Here is a 15,740-nt window from a genome sequence, read left to right on the forward strand (position 1 = left end):
TTGGGAGGAAAACACGGCTCTAAAAACCTTGACTTGCAATAAAACCATAGTCATCAAGCCGGCCGACAAGGGCAGAGTGATAGTAGTGATGGACAGACAACATTACGAGAATATGGTATACGCCCTTATTAACAACAAGAACCATTATCTTAAAATCAGAACAGATCTCACAGATGAATTTATGAAAGTCTTACAAGAATTATGCACACAAGGAATAGAGGCTGGTTTTCTGCACACAGAGGAAGCCTGTTTCTTGATCCCGAGAGTATTTCGGATTCCAACAATATATGCACTACTGAAGGTGCATAATAATTGTTTAGATCCACCCGGGAGACCTATTGTTTCGCTGTGTGGGTCCATTCTTGAACCTTGTGGGCAATACATAGAGAAGGCCATACATGCACTGGCGGAGGATTCCCCATCATTTTTGAAAGACACCATGGCTACTATAAATTATTATGAGGGCCTGTCAGTGGAGGGTGATTGTAATCTGCTAGTCACCTTGGATATCTCTGCCCTCTATACAAATATTCTGCAAGCCTTAGTATGCATTGAGCAGAAATTGAACAGCTGCTCATTACCACATGAGATACCAACTGTTTTCATTTTGAATCTCCACAGAATTGCCTTATGTAACAATTTCTTCCAATTTTTGGATAATATCTATACTCACAAACAGCGGACCGCCATGGGGGCAGCTTTCGTCCCCAATTTAGCTAACATCTATATGGCGGATTTTGAAAATCGTTTCATCTATAACAACAATCCCTTTGAATGTCACGTTTCCCACTAGAAACGTTATATTGAAGACATTTTTTTCATTTGGAAAGGCTCGAAGGAACATCTTGAGTTGTTTATCATCTGGCTCAATTAATGTAATAGTAATCTCACCTTTACTGGGAATTCAAACAATCTCCAATTACCCTTCCTGGATTTGACGATCTCTCACCAGGAAGGACACATATATACCTCACTTTACGGGAAGGTAACAGACCATAACACCTTACTAGAATATTCAAGTCAACATCCTCATTCACAGAAAGATAACTTGCTCTACGGGCAATTCCTTCGTTTACGAAGAAATTGTACCAACATCCGCGATTTTGAAGAACATACTAGGTAACAGATTGTTGGAATGAGGTACTCTTCTGAAATTGGTGAAGAGATCAGCCAAAAGGGCCCGGCAACATTTTGCAATGGATTATGATGGATTCTACCTGCTATTACCAGGTGTAAATGAGAATGTATTCAATACCAATCCATTGGTTTTACTCCTGCATCATAATCCTATGCAGACATAAAACCAGAAATCAGAAATGCAAACTATGCTTTGCTGCCATCCTATGGCTTGGAAAGACACACATAAAGTCCAGAGCTTTAAATGGAGGTGTAAAAGTATACTACCTTGCTGTTATGCCTCCATTTAAGGCATTTAATGCAGCCCCCGTCGCAAATGACCCCCTCTACGTACACTAAAATATACACAAGGTTTAAAACTGATCTCAAAGTTAAACACAAAATGCAATTAAACTACATGTATAGCACTGTTTCTACAAATCTTTCTTTAAAGGAAAACCGTTATTCCGGTAGTAGAATCTTAGGTCAAACACTTGTCCCTGTGCTGATAAGCAGTGGAATTAACTCTCACAGGCTTGGGTCTGTGGTTTGGACTGGTAGAAATAGTCGAGGGTTTCACCTAGCCTACTCATTAAAGGTTATGCAATGATATTTTTGCATAAACCAGGGGTTGTACTACATGAATTGTACAGCTTTCTCAGTACCTCAATGGTTGTATTATGGAATTTTTTGCACTCGGCCAACAGTTCGTTGATGCAAATTCGGACCTTCTTCTAATAAGCCAACTGAGATACTTGCCTGAAACATTCCCTTACCAACATGACACCCTTCTTAGGGCTCCTCATGGGGATGAGTAACAGCTGCATAGTGCTTTGCAACAGGCCGGTACCAAAATAATACCTTTTAATACTATGTGGAACAAAAAGGCAGCACTTAACAAAATCTTACGTATAGACTTACTGATTATCAGCAAACTGGAGCACAGATTACATGATTAGCTTCAAAAAGCCTTTCGAGAGACTTAAAGAGGTAAGCTTTCATTGCAGAAAGAACAGTTTCAGAACTGTGAAAATTGATGTAAAAAATAGAACTATGAAGAGTAAAAAGTTAAAGAAGAGTAATTCAGTTCTCTCTGCAGACAATGAGTGTAAAAGCCATTTATTTTACTTGTGGAGTAAGCTTGATTACTGCTTTGCAGTTTTGTCAAGAAGATCCACAAAGGAAGAAACCCATGTCATATGTGTAATTTAACATGTATAGTGGGTAGGTTTAGATTCTTGAGAAAAGACTACAATTACAATTATAAAAGGTTTTTAAAACAGTATGACCATCTCCTGGATTCTATGTGCCAAGGGCAAAATGGTTGGCTAACTAACATGCATATGTCGCTTTGAGCAATAACCACCATGCTTGAAGCTCATGGTGTTACAGATTTATTTTAGAAAAAATAGGCAGTGAATTAAAAACTGTATTAATTCCACTTGTGTTTGGCATGTGCCCTAGGTCAGGCCTCTCTCAATAAAAAGCCACCTTTTCTACTAGGTATGCACATACATTACCTGTGAAGTGAAAATGAGAGGGAGTGGAACAGGGATGCAAAGATAAACCATGCATGCCCCAGACAGACATACCAGGACTGACATGTTTTATATGTCCACCCATTGGTGTAGAATACTAATGAAAGTATTATCACTATTTATATTGATCAGAAAAGAAAGCAACAAATGAAAAGACAGTACCTCGGTGCTAGTCGAACTGTGGCCAAACTCCTCAGTTTCAAGTACTCTACTTAGGGAATTGTCATCTTGCATTCGCTTCCAAATAACGGATTGGGAGACCCTTTTCTTTGCAGGATAATAAGTTCTGTGATGTCTGACTTTCACTGGCTGATACATTTTGCTAGCATTTTGGTTTTGGTCCAGGTTGTTATTATTGTCATCTGGCTGCAAAATGGACAGAAGGTCAGTGATGGGTTCCTTGAGTAATTCAGTGTCAACAGTCACTTCACATTATTTTGATATCTGATCACATTTTTTCCAAATATTCCACTTGTGCAATGCTGTCAAGGAAGCAATTAATAAACGATGAGCTGTTCTACAGATGGATCATATCAATAGTCCACTATTTAAAGAAAACCTGCTGCTTTCCCTCGACTTTCCTTGGACATGTTGGTCAAAGGGGACTGTCCTTCTAATGTGTCAAAATATGTGACTATGTTAAAAAAGGAACATTTCTGTATTTACATTGTAAATGCTGTTCAATACTAATTAAGAGTGGGAACTGTGACTTAACCAGAAAGTGGTAAATACATCTGCTTGAAACATGTTGAATAACGTGAATTAATATTTTGTCAAAAATGGCCTGCTTTATGTTAGGCAAACAAAGCACAGGTTGAACATTTGGTAGATAGATTAAAATCCCGACATATGCTAGATGGACTTTCGTCCCCAGGAACCACACATTTCACAGGAAAAAAGACTATGGGGAAACCATGTTTAAAGATTGTGTTCACATGAGACATGGTTGACATATTACCTTAACAAAGCATGTCTTTGAGGCTTGAATGAGCAGTAGGATTTATACTGTTTTATTTAATTTATTTTGATTTATGTTTTGGACTTTGTATCTTTAAAGCAATTTGAATCCTTAAACTAGGTTTTGGGTTCAGGCAGTATATAAATACACAAATAAAACAAATAAATAAATATAGGTTAACCATGTTGATTTTTTATATTAAGTTATTATTTCTTAAATAGATTTTTTTCAGAGGACTACATGAATTTTGTTATGCTTTTAACAAAGGATATCATTTCTCGGAAAGCATGTTCTTAAGTATTGATTATTTAAGGATGCTCATAAACATATTATTCTGTATTACTTTATTGTTTATCGTTTATATCACTTTCCCATTAATTTCCCTGATGCTGAATATATGTTGGTGAAAATGCTTAGACATTGTAGAACGTTTCTGCAAAATAATGAATTTGTATAATATCAGTTTAGAACATTGTGAGTGGTAACATTTTATTTAGAAGAGATGGACATTTTCATTATGGGCTCCTTGCCTCATGTTTAACCCAGTAGTCGAAAACGCAGCGCTACAATTGAGTGATGCTTTGATATTGGTTTACAATATGCTATTGAGTGTATAGGAATGTCATTTCTGGCAGTTGGAAAATCTAATTCGATATAAACACATGAGTGTTTCATGTTCTCATTATATAACTGCACCCACCCCACTGCTTTTGCCTTTGTGGAAACAGTCTGTGTAAGTGGAAAATCTTTTTGAAAAGTGCTGGATTTGGCAGATTTACTGATGTCAATATTTATTAGAATGCATAACATCTCTCCAGTAAAGAAGTCGTTACATTTGATACTTGTTATACATCACATTAAATGGGACTCCCTGTCAACTATATAGCATATCTTACTTGTGCACCTCCATTCCTGGAAGCCAAATGTCACCATTACTTCCCCTCCACGCTAGTCTTGTCAAAGCCTTTTCTAATTAAAAAGGTTGCCTGCCTTCCAGGCATACGAAGTTATGTACAATTTTGTGACATTTTCCCCTACTCCCTTACGAGAGTTTAAATCAACACCGCTCCTTGTCATCTGCCACTGTTTATTCTGTCTCCAAAAAAGAGAAACGAGGAATTGAGACCAGGCTGTTGGCAGTTCCAGAAACATTGCACTACCGTAAGAAAGAAGGGTGGTTGCGCTGATGCAGAATGGCACTCACCCTCCCACCTTCCCCGACATTAACTGGTTCCTTCTGTTGCAGACCGTGTGGCTTCCTCTACAAATACAGAATTAGCTTTTGTGGGTCATCCTACTGGTTATGTGCATGTATGTAGACACAGACTGCGCTGCTGCGTGCTATCCTTTGCTGGATATGCATGTAATGTAAAGAACCACACCGTTGCAGGCTTCCTACACTGGTGTGTGAAATGCTTACAGTATTCAGGAACAATATTGGGCAGCACTGTTGCAGGCATTCTCAGGTATTTTGTCTTAATGTGCAAATAGGGCCTGATTCACAGAAGCATTTTATAATGGTGCAATCCCACTGGAAAACACTCTGTAGCTCATTTTGCACCAGGGTGGGATTTGGCAGCGAGGCACCGCTACGTGTAGACATACATGTAGGCGGCTCTGCACAACGTATAGGCCAAAAGGCGACGTACATGCGTGCATAAGCTTTTTGCCCTGCACATATGCACTCTGCCATGCAAATGAACAAACGCTAGCTGCCATGCTCCCAATGGATACCATCTGCTTCATGATGGCGTATAAAGCCGGCGGGCTCCATAGATATCCCCAGCATTTGCGCTGCTTGGAAATGTACCACAAATACACCACAATAGCATTGCCCTTAAGGTGCTTGATATATCTGTGGTAATGTTAGCTTTCACGTATTGGCTCAAATTTCTCCCCCATGTTGGCATCTCATGCATCTTAATTTGTTTGGGGTTTGTCTTTGTACTGTGTCTTGTCTGCATTCAAACGTTCTTCTTATTGGGTGTTGAATGTGTACTTTGTCTTGACTGCATTTAAACAAACATTGTGTGTTTTCTGCATTAGCTGTCTTTTACCATTCAATCACCTGTTGGCACGCTTGTCGGAATGCCCTGGGGTACCCAGCTGCTTCTGGCAGACTCACCAGCTTTTCCCAGCTGCTTGCGCTTCTGCCGCGTGGCTTCTTCGCCTGCCTTCCAGTTTGGATAGTGTGGTCGTTCCTCCAGCGTCCAGAGGTCCTTCTGTGTATGTATATATATTGTGATGTTGTTTGAAATTTTTATTGTGTGAACAATGTGTTGCTAATGAAATATAAGCCAGCTATAGAAAAATAATGTTTGAATAAAAATAATGTTGGTATTCAAATGGCATCCTCATTCTACTTTGTAGAATATAACATATGATTGGATTCACAATATGATCAATGTCTCTTCTCATTACCTGGATGAGTTTCCCTTCTCCAGACATGAACCAGGGTTTTCTCCAGAGTTCAAAAGAAACAAGGAAATCCGGTTTGACACAAAGTTCCAATACAGTTCGTAAGGATTTGTACTTGTTCACATACATTTCTGTTGGTCAATAAGTTATTGAAAGTAATAGTAAGTTCCAACTTCTCCTGGAATAAAAACTGTCTCACATTTGTCTTCTTCAAGTAAACAACAACAATAGTCTTTGTCAGGATAATTTGTCACAACTTTGTTTTCAGCTCCAAGTAAACAACAACAATTGTCTTCACCAGGATAAATTGTCACAACTTTGGTTGCAGAAATAAATTGTCTACTCCAACTCCTCTGTAACGCTCACCTGGCTCCCACGGAGGCGCTGGTCTGGGTTGCTGTGGCCTCTTCAAGCGTGATGCGCAGATGTCGGACCACCGATTGAACAGGACCCCCAAATCTTGCTGGTCTGGCCCGTAGGAATATCCTTCTGCAGATGAGAAAGGGGATTAACTGTCTGCTGAATAATGTGCTTGCTCCCCCTTTTCCCCCTTCGTTCTCCTCTGACTTCCTCCAAAACCCCCGGTTTAAGCTCACCTTATGGTTTGGAAGGATGAACTCTCCATCCTGCTTCTGGGGCAGGGGCGCACGTTCGTCCAGTTACTTCACTGGTTTTCAGAATGGCACTGGCAAATCCACTTGACTTTACTGAGTGATACGCCGTAAGTATGAAGATGCAAAAGTTCAAGTGTGAGCCTCCTTTTATGTTGTCTTTTTCTGTCCTTTATTTCAGGTGCAGAACAAAGGCGATGCGTTGAGGGGTTAAATTGCCGGGGTAAAATCAGGTGAGTCAGTGATGAGGGCGACCCCTCTAAATGTCTTTATAATTCCCCAGTAATGTCTTTTGTCCTTTCCCTATAGGGGTCGGGGTGCGGTACCTGCCAGAGATGTGGCGCCGACTCGAGATGTGGAATGGCTCACCAAGAATAGCCGGTAAGTAAAATGGCTGAAAATCCGGCTTTCTTCTTGTGTTCCCTTGCTCACCTTTTGTCTCTTCTTCTTTCCCTTAGGTGCGGTGCAGAGATGTGGCGACCGGCACTGAGAGCCGCGATGGAGCCGGGCGGCGTCTCGGGAACAGGTGAGTGAAGTGCGGCGCTGCAGCGAGCAACGCAGTGCTTTTAAATGGAAGTCTTCCTTCAGGAATGCTGGCGTGAAGATTCCGGATGCAGGTAAGAAGGTTGAAATAGTTCTTGGTTTTCACCTTTCTCTTCTCTTATTCCCTTACAGGTGTTCCAGGTTCGAGGCGGGTGTGGCTGGAGTCCAGGTGCAGGAGCAGACACGGTGAGCGTTCAGCTGCTGGGATGCAGAACAACGCGAAGCACGTGTGGCTGTCCGGGTGTGGCTTAAATAGCCTTGGAAGAAGTTCCAGGTGAGTATTCTTCCACAGGCCCACCCAAGTAACAAAATAGTTCCTTCAGAAAAATAGTCCCTCCTAAGCCTCATTTGGCTTGGTTCTTCATGCAGCATGGTCTGCATCAGGTGAGTGTGCAGCATGGTCTGCTTCAGGTAAGTGCACCAAACACTTCCCCTTATGAGCCTGCTGCCTATGGCGCCAGGACTGATGTCCAACATGAGCCTGGCGCCAGGACAGAGTCCAAAGAGCCCCTATAAAGGGCTGCTGGGCTTTTACCCAGGGGCGTGATGCCTGCTCCCGGGGGTGCTGGGCCTGGCCTGGTGCTCCGGGGGTAGGCGTCATGACAGCACTCCCCCCCAAGGCCCCTCCCAAGGCCTTTTCCCCAGGAGGTTTCGGTTTGTTCGGAAAATTCCGATGGAACCTTTTTACTAGCCGAGGTGCATGTACGTGGTCGCTGGGTTCCCAAGATCTTTCCTGAGGCCCGTACCCCTTCCAATCAATTAGATAGAAAAGTTTTGATTTTGAGATATTAGAGTCCAAAATGTTCTTCACCTCGAATTCAGGCTCCCCATCTATCTGGATTGGTTCTGGTGGCTTTATTAATCTGGTTCCTGGTTGCACTGGCTTCAAAAGCGACACGTGAAAGACGGGATGAATCCGCATGTTAACTGGTAGATTTAGCTTGACTGCCACTGGGTTAATTATAGCTTTGAATAAAGCCTAAATACCTTGGATTAAAAGTCCGAGATCCCTTGAGTGATAAGTGTTTGGTAGCCAACCATACTTGATCCCCTATTTGGTATGGAGGCGCCTCCTTGCGATGCAGATCCGCATTCTTTTTGTACTTCTCTTTCGCATGTTGTAAGTGTGCAGTAGCATCCTTGAAGGCTTGAGTAATCGTAGAATGCAAATGGTCGACTGCGGGCATTTCGAGGTTCAAAGGTGAGTCCAGGTCTGAAATACGAGGTTGATGTCCATATAGGGTATAAAAGGGGCTCTGACCCGCTCCAGAGTGTATCGAGTTATTGTATGCATATTCAGCCACCCATAAAATGTCCTTCCAATTACCCTCCGATTGGTGCAACATACATCGTAGATATTGTTCAAGGGTCTGGTTCGTTCTCTCCGTCTGACCATCGGTCTGTGGGTGGTGACTGCTTGAGAGTCTTACGTCGATTTGTGCCAGTTGACAACACTTTTTCCAAAGACGAGAAATGAACTGGCTTCCCCGATCGGAGATTAGTATGGACGGGAATCCATGCAGACGGATGACATTTTCGAGGAATTCCTTGGCAAGAACAAAAGCTGAAGGTAATCCTTTCAACGGAATAAAATGGGCCATCTTGGAAAATAAATCCACCACAACCAGAATAGTATTGTATCCATTACAAGAGGGCAGGTCCGTGATAAAATCTAGTGACAAGGTGTGCCAAGGTGCTGGTGGATTGTCTAAGGGTTGAAGAAGACCGGCGGATTTAGTTTTTTGACCTTTGTTTTGGGCGCAAACGCCACAGGACATCACAAAAGATTTAATATCCTTTCGCCAGGACGGCCACCAGAATTGTCCTTTAATTTTTTCCTCTGTTTTGGCAATGCCAGGATGTCCTTCCATCAGAGTATCGTGATGACGGGAAATAACCAGTTCTTGCAATTCCTTTTCTGGCAAAAATAAACCTTCTTGGAAGTAAGGTAAGCCATCGTTGATTGAAAAGGCAGACCCCCTTTTGATCCAATCCTGCAAGGCTGAAGAGTCCAGGAATAGTTTTACCCGTGCTTGAATGTCTTCAAAGGTTTGTAAAGTAGTTATCCCCAAGATTCTTTGGTTGGGAATTATCGGCACAGGTTCTGAGTTTGTGTCCATTTCTCCCATTCCAATTCGAGATAGCGCATCCGCTTTGCCATTCTTACAGCCAGGACGGTAGGTGATTACAAAATCGAACTCAGCAAATAATAAAGCCCATCGGAGCTGTTGTGAAGACTGAGCCTTGGCAGTTTTTAAATATTGTAAATTTCGGTGATCAGTGATCACGGTGATGGTATGCCTGGCGCCAAGAAGATAATGCCGCCAAGCCTTAAAGGCGGACTTAATGGCTAATAATTCCTTATCGGTGATTGCATAATTTATCTCCGGCGGCGAGAACTTTCTGGACCAAAATGCTACGGGGTGCAGTTGGTTGGTTTCGGGGTCTCTCTGAGACAGGACAGCTCCCATGGCTAAGCTGGATGCATCGGTTTCGACTATATATGGGAGATCAGGACGCAGATGTTTCAAAATAGGTGCAGACGTAAATTTAGCTTTTAATTCCTGAAAGGCCTGTTCAGCTTCCTCGGTCCATTCAAAACGTTTATTCTTCCGCAAGAGTGCAGTGATGGGTTGCACCACCCCTGAAAATTCTGGGATAAACCTGCGATAAAAATTGGCAAAACCAAGCATGCTTTGGACACCTTTCACCGAACTAGGTGAGTCCATTCGGACCCCTTTAGGTGTCAGGATAAATCCAAGAAATTCAACCTCGGTGGTATGGAAAACGCATTTTGGCAGCTTTGCAAACAGTTTGTGCTGGCGCAATTTCTCAAGGACGGCCCTGACATGTTTTCTGTGATCAGATTCCGAAGAGGAGTACACCAGAATGTCATCGATATACACGACAACACAGACGTTGATGAGTTCCGGAAGGACATCGTTCATGAAGAATTGGAAGGCAGCAGGCGCGTTGCACAACCCGAAAGGCATCACCTGGTATTCGAATAGTCCATATTTTGTACGGAAGGCCGTTTTCCATTTGTCGCCTTCTTTAACTCGTACCAGATGATAAGCCCCCCCGGAGATCTAACTTGGTGTATATGCAAGCGTCCTTCACCTGGTCAAGGAGTTCAGGGATCAGAGGCAGAGGATAACGGTTTTTAACCGTTATCTGGTTCAATGCGCGGTAATCGATACAAGTTCTAAGGTCACCTTCTTTTTTGGGCACGAAGAACAAAGCCGAGGATGCCGGGGACTTTGACGGGCAAATAAACCATTAGCTAGGTATTGATCCAAATATTGTCTCAAATGCAGATTCTCAGGTTCGGTAAGGGCATAAATCCTGCTACAAGGGGGCTGTGCACCGGGCACCAGATCGATTTGGCAATCATACGATCTGTGAGGAGGTAACGTGTTGGGCCTGTTCCTTTTGGAAGACGTCCTGAAAGTCTTGGTATTCCGGAGGTAGTTGCATGGAGGCGGAGGTTACAGATGCTAGATTAATCTTCAGGTTTTCTGGGTAGCAGGTCTGTGTACAATCCAGGAAGGTTATTCTCTTAGCTCGCCAATCAATTTGAGGATTATGTGTCTCTAACCAAGGGATTCCAAGAATAACCTGAAACTGTGGAGCCTTGATTACATCAAACACAACACCCTCCCGATGGCCGTCGGGACCAATAAGAGTCACCTCAGTAGTGGAATGTGTTACCGGTCCAGAGGCAATTTCAGTTCCATCGACTGTGGTGATGACATCTTTGCTGGTTTTAGGACGGAGAGGGAGGTTAATCCTAGAGACCAATTCACGATCCACATAGTTTCCAATAGCCCCACTATCGATGTATGCTTAGGCTGTTCTGGATCTATGAGAACCATTGGCACAATGAAATGCGAGGTCTGAGAGTTAGTTTTCAAGCTCGGCAAGCGGACCCCTACACTTGTCGGGCGGAGTCGTTTCAGAGTCTTCATGGTTTTTATCAGCGGCTCCTACCGCCTTTTTTAACTGCCGCCTCCTTTCACGTTCCTTTTGAGTTAAGGGTCCTTTAACCCCTCCAATTTGCATAGGCTCAGAGACATCAACTCCCTTGGGATTAGCATGGGTCTTGACCAACACCCGGGTGTCAAACCTGGACCGATCTGCTTTTCTGTTTTGAAGTCTGTGATCCAATTGGACCACTAAGTCTATATACTCTGTGCATTCTTGGGGCGGATTTACAACTTGGGCCAAGACATCTTTAAGTTCTCCGCGTAGGCCTCGATAAAACAACGTGACTCTTTTATCCTCTGGCCATCCCGTTTCCACAATTAGTCTATTAAAGTTTGCAATATAGGATAGGAGGTCCTGATTGCCCTGTCGCAGGGATAGAAGTTCGTCATCCAGAGCCTGCCCCTGAGAGTGTCGAGCAAATAACCTTTCTATGCTTGCTTGAAACCTTTGAAAATCACGGAGAATCGGGTCATCTTGAGTAACCAGTGGAACTGACCAATCGGCAGCGCAGCCGCTGAGATATGACAATACAAAGGCTACCTTGGTCTGATCATTAGGGAAGGCCCCAGGTCTGCATAGGAAGTGCAAACGACACTGATTCATGAATACAGCGAATCGTTTGGGATCCCCAGCAAAGCGTTCGGGTGGGGCCAGCGGCATGTTTCCAGGTAGATTAATCTGCATAGGGTTACTGGGTGGGGGGTTGAGTCCCTATGTTTTCTAAATGGTAGGATGGGGTAAAGGTGTTACAGGGAAGGGGATACCGTGTCTCACCATCCGGTGTCCCACTTCCACTCCCAGAAGACCCCTCATCCAGGTGATCCTCCCGCACTGGTCCACCCACAGGAAATGGATCCAAAAGTGATGGCCGTGTCCTGTTCACCTAGATGACAGATCCCCAGGGATTAGCAGGTAAGACAACTTCAGGATTCTCACACCACCCACGCCTCCCATTCCACTGAGGAGGTGGACCCCGTTAAACGCCCTTCCCAACAAACATTGTAACATTGCATTGGGAGGCTGATGCATGGGTGTAGACCCGGGCATTCCAACTGTACTTTGGAGAATGGAAAACAGATATCCAAGTAAATCCCATATCTGGTTAAATCCATAGGATGGCGAGGATCCTCGCAGAAAATCTAGCATAGACATGATCGCATCTCAGAGCTAGGCAGTCAGTTTACATGCTACTCTCTCAAAGGCATCGTCCTCACACTCGGTCACTGTTCATGCAGCGGTCATCAAAAGCCATATATATCATTGCACAGATGTATTTTCATCAAGAAATGTCATAGCATCTTCTGGGAGCGTGTAGAAGTACACTTAACCATCATATAGCATGGTGTACTTCAAGCCTTTGTCACGCAAACTCTTTTTTACTGCCAAAAAGGATTTCCTTTCCTGTTGAACCACTATCGAGAAATTAGGACAGATGTGTATCTTGGCGGACCCCAGCATAACATCTCCTTTCTCTTGGGCAGCCCACAGGATGGTATCCCTATCACAATAAATCGGTATACAAGCTATTATCGGGCATGGTGGAGCTCGTGGCTTGGGCTTTGGTGCCAGGGATCTATGTGTGCACTCCACTGTGAACTGCGGCGAGAGTCTAGGGTTACCCAGGAGTGAGAGGAGAGTTTCTTCATTTAATTGTTTCACGGAGGTCTCAATAGCGTTCGCAGGTACACAGATGACACAAATAGTGTTATGCTGTGACCGAGATTCAAGCTTGTTGTTTTTATTGGTGACCGCATAGACTTGTTTTGTTAGAAACGTCATCTTCCACCATGCCCACTCTAGACTAAACCTCTGTCAATCTCTGATCGTTTTTCTCCAGACACGTTTTCATGGACCCAATAGAGCCAGGGATGCCGTCCAGCTTGTTATTGATAGCACAGAACCCCTCCTGCATACAGGCCATCATACGCTGGATTTCTGTGAGCCTGTTCGAGTCAGTAACATCATCCATGTCTGTATTGTCACTTGCCTCAGAAGGCACTTTCAAAGGGGTCTTAGTATACATGTTTATGGAGCATTGTTTTTTCCCATTGCCCTTTGTCATGGTTGTAGTAAAAATACAGTGCTTCTGACTGACAGCAGGTACAGTACTATATCCCCATTAATGTGCCACAGAGGAGCAGGGAAGCAAGGTCCTTGTTTCCCAGGGACCTTCATGCACTGACTTGATGGCCAATCTGGGTCTTTCTATTAAGACAATGGAGACAGCAAACTGCAAGGAACGTGTCTGCATGCAGATTATGTATGACACCCAGAGGGATAATAGCAAGGCACGCTAGTGTATGGGACGGCATCTACCATCACTCTAGAAGGTGCACAGTCTGTTCGGGATGGTCACAGATCCTCCAGAGTGAGTCTTGTGCTGCAGTGGGACCCTCTCCTGTGTCCAGCACAGCATAAACCACACAAATTCAGCTTGCTCCTCCGTCTCCGGGCCACTCTGCCTTAACGTTCCAGTGTGCTGCAAAAGCGCTGCAGGGCGTCAAACAGAATGCCTAGGGTGAAGCAGCTCCAACTCATTATTTCATCACCGCCTCACACTCTATTGCCACACTGAAACGGTTTCCCCTGCACCTCTCGTCCGGTCAGGCACTACAGCATCAGTGCACATCCGCAGTTGTCGAGGCACCAGACCCCGCCGCACAGACAATGCCGCGGCAGCCCGCACCGTTCGGGATCAGTGTCTCTGTGTCTGTCTGCAATTCGACACCCTGTCCGGTTGCCATTTTCAGGGCTCAAATATGACAGCGGCTGCTCGGTTCTCTGCATCAGGGCTGCCCAGCAGGTTCGCAAATTGCAGCAAGCTGATTTGATGTGCTCCAAAACGCGAATCAGCGCTTAGGAGCGATTTCAGATGATTTATAGGCAGGATAATAACTGTTGATGGCTCTGTGGAGCTCTAAAGTAGACCGGCCATCTTGGACGATGTGCAACAGCTCCCCCTTTATTTTTTCAATCTTGACAGTTATTTTGACATACAAACCTTTAAGGGTAGTCAACAAAGTAGACTTTGGCTTACTTTTCTTTAGCTGAATTATGTGACCTGGCATGTGAGCAATTTGAATGAATTGGGTATATGCTAAACTGTCAGTGGATTTTATATTTTGCCAAAACAAAAATGTGCTGAATTTATTTAAAACTGGAACACACATTGGCCCTCATTAGGACCCTGGCGCTAAGGGGTTTGCGCCAGCGTTAGCTGCGCCGACCCCTTACCGCCAACTACGAGTTCCCATAGCGCCATGGTCATTTTTCCGCCCGCTTTTTGCGGGCGTAAAAATCCATGGCGCTATGGGACCTCGGTGTTAATTACGCCACCGTAGTGTACGGTGGCGTAATTAACACCTTCCCCACTCCCATTGAGCCCTATGGGGCCGAAATGGGAATGGGGAAGGGTAAATGGGTCAATGGGGACTTACCGCCCCGCCGACCTCGGAATGGGGCGGTAAGTCCGCCATCCGCCATGGCGTAAAGGGACTTTGCGCCATGGCGGAAAAGTCCGCCGATGGCGGAAAAAATCCGCCAGGGTCGTAATGAGGGCCATTGACTGTATAACACATTGACTGAAATACTTGTAAGGGTGTAAGGAGGAGACTGACACGCAGGTAGCATGATTGTTATCAAAAACTTTTATTTATTAAATGAGGGTTGGGGAACCACCTTCATGTCCTTAATACTAAGATGGGTTTCCCTGCCTCGAAAGAATATTGTAAGGAGTCTGTCAGGATAGTCCAAAGAAAAAAGTCCACCTTTGTGTCAAAAATCCTATTGCCAGTCCTCACACTAAGAACTGAAACTAATGTGAAAAGGGGACCTTGTTAAGTATCGAAGTTATTTTCCATCTTACAAAACAAAGTTCCAAAATGGTGCAACAAATACATTTTAGAAGGAAGGACAACATTACTCCCCAGGTTGTCTCACCCTCTGAATGTTCACAAAACAAACAACAACAGGGGGGCTTTGCTTTCTTTCCCCTTGGTTTCTTCCCAGTATATTTCACAGTCAACCTTGCTCCTGTTGCTCCCAGATATTGTGACTATGAAAAGTCCTCTTGTCTTTACAGTCAACCTGGTGCACCTCCTGCCAGGTACTGTGACTATGAAGAGTGACTACGAAGAGTACTTTGGCTTTCTCTCTACATATGTGAGTGAGTCCCAGGCCTATGTCTTTTCTGCACTTTTAATTGATAATGTTTTTTTCATTTTATTAGTACTTTGTTGGTCACAGCCAACCTGGTATACGATCCTGCCAGGTACAGTGACTATGAAGATTGCTTTGGCTCTTTCTTCATATGAGTGTGAATCCCAGAATCACCTTTTCTGTATTTTTTATTGTTCTTCTTCTCACTTTACTACTACTACTTTGTTGGTCAAAGCCAGCCTGGTATACAATCCTGCCAGGTACTGTGACTATGAAGATGGCTTTGGCTCTCTCTTCATATGAGTGTGAATCCCAGACTTGCCTTTTCTGTATTTTTAATTGTTCTTCTTCTCACTTTACTACTACTACTTTGTTGGTCAAAGCCAGCCTGGTACACTATCCTGTCAGGTA

General features: G+C 43.9%; 1 protein-coding gene across 5 annotated transcripts in view; it reads right to left on the bottom strand.

Moving 5' to 3' along the window:
* Window positions 1–15,740, bottom strand: part of LOC138581369 (uncharacterized) — a 3,536,879-nt gene that overhangs the window by 222,210 nt on the left and 3,298,929 nt on the right. For 4 of the 5 annotated variants that reach the window (XM_069652654.1, XM_069652653.1, XM_069652652.1 and 1 more), the window contains one exon: window positions 2,817–3,020. The exons of the other annotated variant lie outside the window; for it this stretch is intronic. In XM_069652654.1, the coding sequence (XP_069508755.1) occupies window positions 2,817–3,020 (204 nt within the window). The remainder of the gene's footprint in view (window positions 1–2,816; window positions 3,021–15,740) is intronic. 5 annotated transcript variants of the gene reach the window in all.

Source organism: Ambystoma mexicanum, chromosome 3p (genome assembly GCF_040938575.1).
Source record: "Ambystoma mexicanum isolate Mex_15411 chromosome 3p, UKY_AmexF1_1, whole genome shotgun sequence".
Taxonomy (NCBI): domain Eukaryota; kingdom Metazoa; phylum Chordata; class Amphibia; order Caudata; family Ambystomatidae; genus Ambystoma; species Ambystoma mexicanum.